At 41.5% G+C, this 6,440-nt stretch overlaps 1 protein-coding gene across 1 annotated transcript; it reads right to left on the reverse strand.

Annotated features, from left to right (window-relative positions):
• Positions 1-270: 270 nt before the first annotated feature.
• On the reverse strand, positions 271-5,742 carry LOC124670911 (G-protein coupled receptor 1-like). Its single transcript, XM_047207375.1, has 9 exons — positions 5,536-5,742; positions 4,724-4,755; positions 4,246-4,415; positions 2,309-2,403; positions 1,808-1,909; positions 1,600-1,656; positions 1,226-1,369; positions 653-723; positions 271-543 (listed from the first exon to the last, which is right to left on the reverse strand). Exons 1-9 carry the CDS (start codon positions 5,725-5,727, stop codon positions 417-419), a joined length of 990 nt encoding a protein of 329 aa, XP_047063331.1. The 5' UTR covers positions 5,728-5,742; the 3' UTR covers positions 271-416.
• Positions 5,743-6,440: the final 698 nt, after the last annotated feature.

A 6,440-nucleotide genomic window follows, 5' to 3' on the forward strand; every position in this document is an offset into this window, starting at 1 on the left:
CATAGCGTGTCTCCCTTCACGCTACGTTCTGTAATATGCCACTGATGACTGACCGTTGTGAATACACTATCTGAATTTCCAAAAAAAAAAAAAAAAAAAAACAGGAGCATAAGGTGCACAGCAAGCAGTCAGTTGCGGGGAATCAACAAGACAAGCTCTCAAGAAGTACAACATGACCGAGGGGTTAGAAGATCGACAGTCTCACAAACTTACCTACAGGCTACAGACAAACATCGGAGTATCTATCAACTGTATCTCCTAACCTCTATGTACCGTGGATAACCCGATTTGCCAAATAAATGGTCAATGTTAAGTGCTAAGCATCTGCTCCTACAGTGATGTCAATGGTACACTACATACACCCATTTCGGAAAGAGCCCAAAAGATATGAACAAACTCAGCAAGCTAGAAAACTCCTAGGTGCTAACCACGTTACTATGTCTGTTATTACTCTCAACAATAAGAGAAGTCAGCTCATTTTCTTGTTGACTTCTCAATCTTGACAAAGTAGGAAGGCTCCTTTTGATGCGCTCAGGTAGAAACCTGGAAAATTTTGGAAACAAAATCCTTTGTGACTGCCAACTACAGTGCATGGTACAGGACTGAATAAAGATGTGGTTGCGGAAAAGTTGGTCTACAGAAGACAACTTACACATCCATCCTTTCTGCAATTGCTCTGCGCACCGAGGAGTTGAGACCATAAGCAATCGAATTAAAAAGGCCCTAAAATGTGTCGGGGAACATTAGTCCACAGTCCGGGGAAATGATGAAAATTGGAGAAATATGCAGTAAGGTTGTTAGAGTACGTCATGGACCTGGGCCCGTTAGTCTTATGGTAACTCTTTTGTAGATAATGTGGGCACGAATGAACAGTATGATTCCAGCAAATATAAGTACAAGAGGGAGCATAACTCATAAACGCAATAAGGCCTGTTCTGATGATGGGCTTTATCCTCCATTAAACTAATTTCGTTCTACAATGACTAGCGAATACCAGACTATTGTATGGGCATGCTCCAAGAAATAAAGAGGTTGGAACGCAAGCCCACCAGTCATTTGGGGTAGACCTATAATAGAACTTGAAAAAACATATTCGTGGATGGATTGGTTCAGTATCTCCAGGAAGTATGGATCAATAGAATTGAAAAACAAAATATGTGGATCAATTATATGAATTTAGAAACATCTAGCCTGGAATAGAAGACAAAAGATTCCAAAGACTCACCATAAGCCCAGCAAACCCAATATCAAGAATGGATAGCCAGAATATCTTGTGCCCAGGATTAGCAAAGTCATACAGACGATTGATTGTCGCGAAAGACCATGAACCAATTAAAATCAGAGGGTAATAGCCCCAGCGATTAAATGCCTGTGAAAAGGAACCGAATAATAGTAAGAGGCTGATCAAGGACAGTGAAGTAGCATGATAAATAAATGGATAACACATAATGACATGTTCCTAACAATAAGAGTGGCTGTAAATTTTTATCAGTTATAGCGAAGAAGTAGAAAAACATAGGAAGAGCTTATGAACTAACAATGTTGAACAGTCTGTTTTCAGTCAAAATATATTTATCAGTCTATACATAATGTATATACCTTTTTGTCCGCCCTTGTGTCAGATTGAATTGATCGATCGCTAATGCCAACAGCCATCTACAAATTAAAATAAACTTTCAGAAGATGCAGGCAGAGAGACCAGAACCTAGCAAGTGCTACAATAGTACGATACAAGCCTCGGTCACCCTAGCCTCAATAGCCAATATACAAGAGAAAACAGTTAACAGAATGTGTGCTGTGTGCATACCCGAGTCGCATTGTTCAACATGCGGTTTACTTGATAGTATGTAAACCCATTGTAGAGAATGGCACCCCAAAGTGGAAGGTAGAAGGTAATCAAGTGTAAGATCTGTAAGGAAAGGGCATTAGAGTTAAGGAATTGCTAAGAAGCTGACACAGTGACAATATTTCTACATCCCAGGGACTGAATAGTGAAGACTACAAATGAATTGTCAATACATTGCAATGTCATCGAAAATCTGAAGGTAGTCCAAGCAAGATATGTCAGCACTACATATAAATGGTGATTATTAGTGCGCCGCAGTTCAAACCGTTTGATAACAACTACTGATGATTGATGAAGTTCGAATGCTAAATGGAAACAGTAAAATTCAGAAAGATAGGTATAGCTGTTTGGGCTGGTCTTGGAATCACTAATAAGTAAACTATGATCAAATGTATCGTAGTTTAAGCAACATGAATGTCTATAACCAAATTGACAAGATCATAACAAAAGAGAAAAATGTACCTTTCCCATGCTTCCCTGCTGGATCCAACACCAGGTCCCCGGCCTTCCATAGTCACTTCCTATTGAACGTAATACAGTGGTAGCTAGTGAAGTTCCTGTTGAAACAAAAAAAGAAGAATTACAAACCTTGCCAACTGAACTAGGGCCATCCCTGATAAAAAACATTATTGGAATGGTCTACTATTAAAAGGGATATCTGCAATGTACTAATCATCTATGTCTAAAGCATACCATATACATATAATATGAATTAGGACGAAAATATAATAAAGAGAAACAGATTTCTGAATTTGAGCACAGTGATCATCCCAAACATCTACAGTAGTAAATTCAGACAGAGCAGATATGTGAGCTGCCACTCCCATGTTCCAAGCGCAGCCTCTGCAGGGTGTCTCGCTTCTTAGAAAATGACAGTCCCATGTTCCAAGCGCAGACCCTGCAGGGTGTCTCGCTTCTTAGAAAAACACCCTAGGTACTAGTGACCATGGGTCGAGTTTTTTAAAGTTATTAAACATGGTTGGTTCCAACTATATGAGATCAGAAAATGCAATCAGTAACACTCGTTTACCAGACACAGGCATCAGGATCTGAATGGACAAAGAACAGAATCTGGTAATGACATACAGGACATGCAAGGTTGAAAGCAGCACAAAAAGGGGGTAGACATGTGCGCTATACATAAATGTTGCAATGAGATATAGCAACCTAATAAATATTAAGACTGACAAAGAATGATGCATGAAAAACAGCTACAGGGGCAGTGCTAGAATGACTCATGGGTATATGTTGCATACCCATGGTTTTTTCCCCCAAAAAATGGTACATATATGGTTGTAACTGAAGGCTCTCCCGCTTCCTGGCTCATCCCTATTTTCATTATCTTTGGCCGTTGTTACTGAAACACTGGACCCGAAAAGATTATGGTACTCCAGCAATCAAAATTAACATGCTCAGTTGCTTTTATCCTTCTTCCTCATTGGTGTCTGTTGATACATGATACTTTCCTTATGATTTATTTTAGACCAAGCTGAAGTAGGAGTTATCATACAATCGTCTCGGTTATACAACAAGCAGTCGTGACCATAATCCCATTAAACTGAATGCATCATTTGCGTGTGGAATTCACATCCTTTTGGACCTTGCTTGACATAGTCCTTAGTATGACACCGGTCCCTAACTCTAGGTGGATGGGCAACTTTCACGACAAGAAAGAGAGCTTATGTTGACTAACCCTTTAAAAATTGTCTCTATTTGTGGAGGGACTGCTTTCTTTCTCGTTAAGAAATCAGACCATCTGTCAAGACTCAAGACTGAGATCAGCATCATACAAAGGACTGTTGAGCAAGGTCCGGATGGATTTGAATTTCACCTAAGATACATTTAATTAGTGGAAATTAGGGGCACAAGCAGTAGCTGTAGAATACCAGACGATGTCATGATACCACCCCTACTTAATTCTCTACTTCAGTCTGGTTTTAAATAAAGCATAAGAGATCATCAAACCAAGTGAGCATGTTGAATTGCTTGCTGAAGTAACATAAATCTCTTCTAGCGCAGGGTCTCAGTGCCAACGACCATATAGAGTGAAAGATGTATGAACCAGAAATCTGGTGGGCCTTCAGTCACAACGACAGATATACTACTCTGTCAAAAAAAAAAAAAAAACAGATATACTACGTATATAAGAATCTGTACCCCTTTTTGGTGAAAAATCATGAATCGTTCCACCTCAGCCCCTGCAGAGCTATGTGGTCTGAAATGTTTTGTTTTGAGAACCAAATTAAATACAGATAGATGGTAGTTAAGTTCTCAAAAATGTAATCTCTTCAAGGAATGCATTTTAACAGGTTGCCTGGTTGGAAAAGTCGCTGCAAGTAGTTTGGGAACATGATTTCTAAGAAACACAGGGAAGTGGCCAAAGTGGTGAACTCACATACCCCATACATACAAGTGGAAAATGGATCCAAAATCCTCAACATCAGTTTTGTGCTTGACAACTGTGCGGTGAAGAGTGAATGCTATAGTGGTTGTCCATAGAAAAGAAGCCACACAGAAGAAGTGTGCACTGTAGTCATGCGCAAAGCAATAAAATGCATTTGCTGGCCCCCTACAACATCAAAGAACAAATGCACTAAATTAATCTGCCATAAAATCACTAACTCAGCAATCAATGTGTATGCCAAATAGCAGATGTAAAATATGGAAGAGAATAAGGAATAGTCTGTTTTGTTCTAGCAGAAAAAATGCTATACATGCATTTATATTCCTCATATTGTTATTTGTAGGAAATTATTAGGCTGGTAAGGCTATCCATGATAAAATCTATGTGGCTTTTTATCAGTGTTATAATCAGAAAGATACGAAACAACTATGTTCAGCAAAGAGTATAATAAAATTATACAGACAGCAACATACCCCATTATAGTGAATAAGCTGCAAAGCATATCCTGCAATTCAAGTGAACATTGTCAGAGAAACTGAAGCATACATTAGCTCAAGCAATGACGAGAATAAAGAAACTTTGCATCACCAAATGCTTCCACTAGTATCAGCGGAGCACTCGGACTGGAAATGTATGTCATTTTTCTAATAACGAATTCCACATTCTTATGCTGAAATAAAAATAGGTGGATGCACATCATCCCATTGGTTGCAAGTTTCAACAAAAAAGGGTAGGCTCAGGGGGCAATGTGATATCTTGCAAATGAACAAGGTAAGAAATAGCTATTGGATGCCAGTTTTCTCCACATTCAAGTATATATATGTCTAAAATATCCTAGCACGTAGCTTCACCGAACTGGAGTGGCCCATGTGTCGATAGCAACATGTCATGTGATGCCAATCATTTTATGAGACAAACGTTAAGTTGATTAATAATAATCAAAACGAATCATAGTGCTAGACAGGTACAGCTTCGTGACACAGCTACGAAACTATCAGGGAATATGAATCTCTCATGGTCCGAAATGGCAGAAATAAGCATCATGGGTCATGATCCCCCGTCTACTTCAACTCGAACGTACGAAAATGTAAAATACTGTGTGCTGAACTATCGACAGGAGGCATCAACACTAGGTAATTGCAGATCAAACCACTGCTGGCTGCTCGCGGATCGCGCCGCGAGCCCCAAATTCCAAACGGCACACACGCCGGATCACGCAATCAGCATCTCAAGTAGCCCCGGGAAACGGAAACTAAAGGCTCACAGATCCGAGCGAGGGTCTCACCGCGAGGGCGAGGAAGTAGACGAGCTTGAAGGAGAACTTGCGGAGCTCGCGGAAGAGGAGGTAGCAGAGCACGATGAAGGAGGAGCCGACGAGCGAGAGAGCCGCCGCGGTGGTTCCCACGGCGTCCAGGATCTCGCGGTTCCTCAGGGACTGGCTGGCCGCCGCCGACGCCGCCAGGGCCGTCGCCGCCATCTCGTCGCCGTCGCCGGCGATCTCTGCGGTGGTGGGCGGAGGGAAGTGGCGTACTGCGACGGCTGGTGGAAGTCGTTGGCTGTTGGGTTGGGTTGGGTTAGGGGGCCGGCCGACTGCCTTCGTCGCCAAGTTATTTGGGCCTTCTGGTGTGCCTTCGCCGCGAAGTTCTCTGGCTGGGCTTTGGTTTCTCATGACGAATGGGCTTTGAGAAGGAATGGGGCTTACCGTCTGTCCATCGTAAGGAATGGCCCGCTCTCGTTTTGCTAAGCTTCATGGAGTCTGGGCCTGGGGCACTCTCTGCTAGTGTGACAATTGACATGTTTTTTTCCAGCAAATGTTAAAGAAGAAAGTCCACTTTTGGTCCTTGAATTTTAGTGATAGTTCAATTTTGCTCCCAAATCTTCTGTTTGGTTTAAAATAAACCTATAACTTTCAGGATCATTTATTTTTAGTCCTTATTTCGGTTGAGCCGAGCAAATATCTACCACAGATGGCCAAAACCTTAAGGCCTTGTTTACTTCTAGGGTATTTATGGGGATGGGAGGGGATTATTTCGTATCCCGGAAAATCCCCACTAGTCCGTTTACTTCTTCGGTTTTGAACGACATAATCCCGAGATATCTCCTCCCATTCCCTCCCATCCCCACATTTTTTGCCTAAATCAAAAACTCTCCATCATACTAGTGTATTTTTGGGGAGGGGTATTTGAGGGG

This window comes from Lolium rigidum, chromosome 1 (genome assembly GCF_022539505.1).
Source record: "Lolium rigidum isolate FL_2022 chromosome 1, APGP_CSIRO_Lrig_0.1, whole genome shotgun sequence".
Taxonomy (NCBI): domain Eukaryota; kingdom Viridiplantae; phylum Streptophyta; class Magnoliopsida; order Poales; family Poaceae; genus Lolium; species Lolium rigidum.

Bases quoted from the DNA above. Each gene is read 5' to 3' on its own strand.
- LOC124670911 (XM_047207375.1), bottom strand. From the start codon at position 5,727: ATGGCGGCGACGGCCCTGGCGGCGTCGGCGGCGGCCAGCCAGTCCCTG. The intron at 4,416-4,723 runs GTATGTTGCTGT...TTGATGTTGTAG, and splicing joins AGCTTATTCACTATAATGGG to GGGGCCAGCAAATGCATTTT. The intron at 1,657-1,807 runs GTATGCACACAG...TTTAATTTGTAG, and splicing joins TGTTGAACAATGCGACTCGG to ATGGCTGTTGGCATTAGCGA.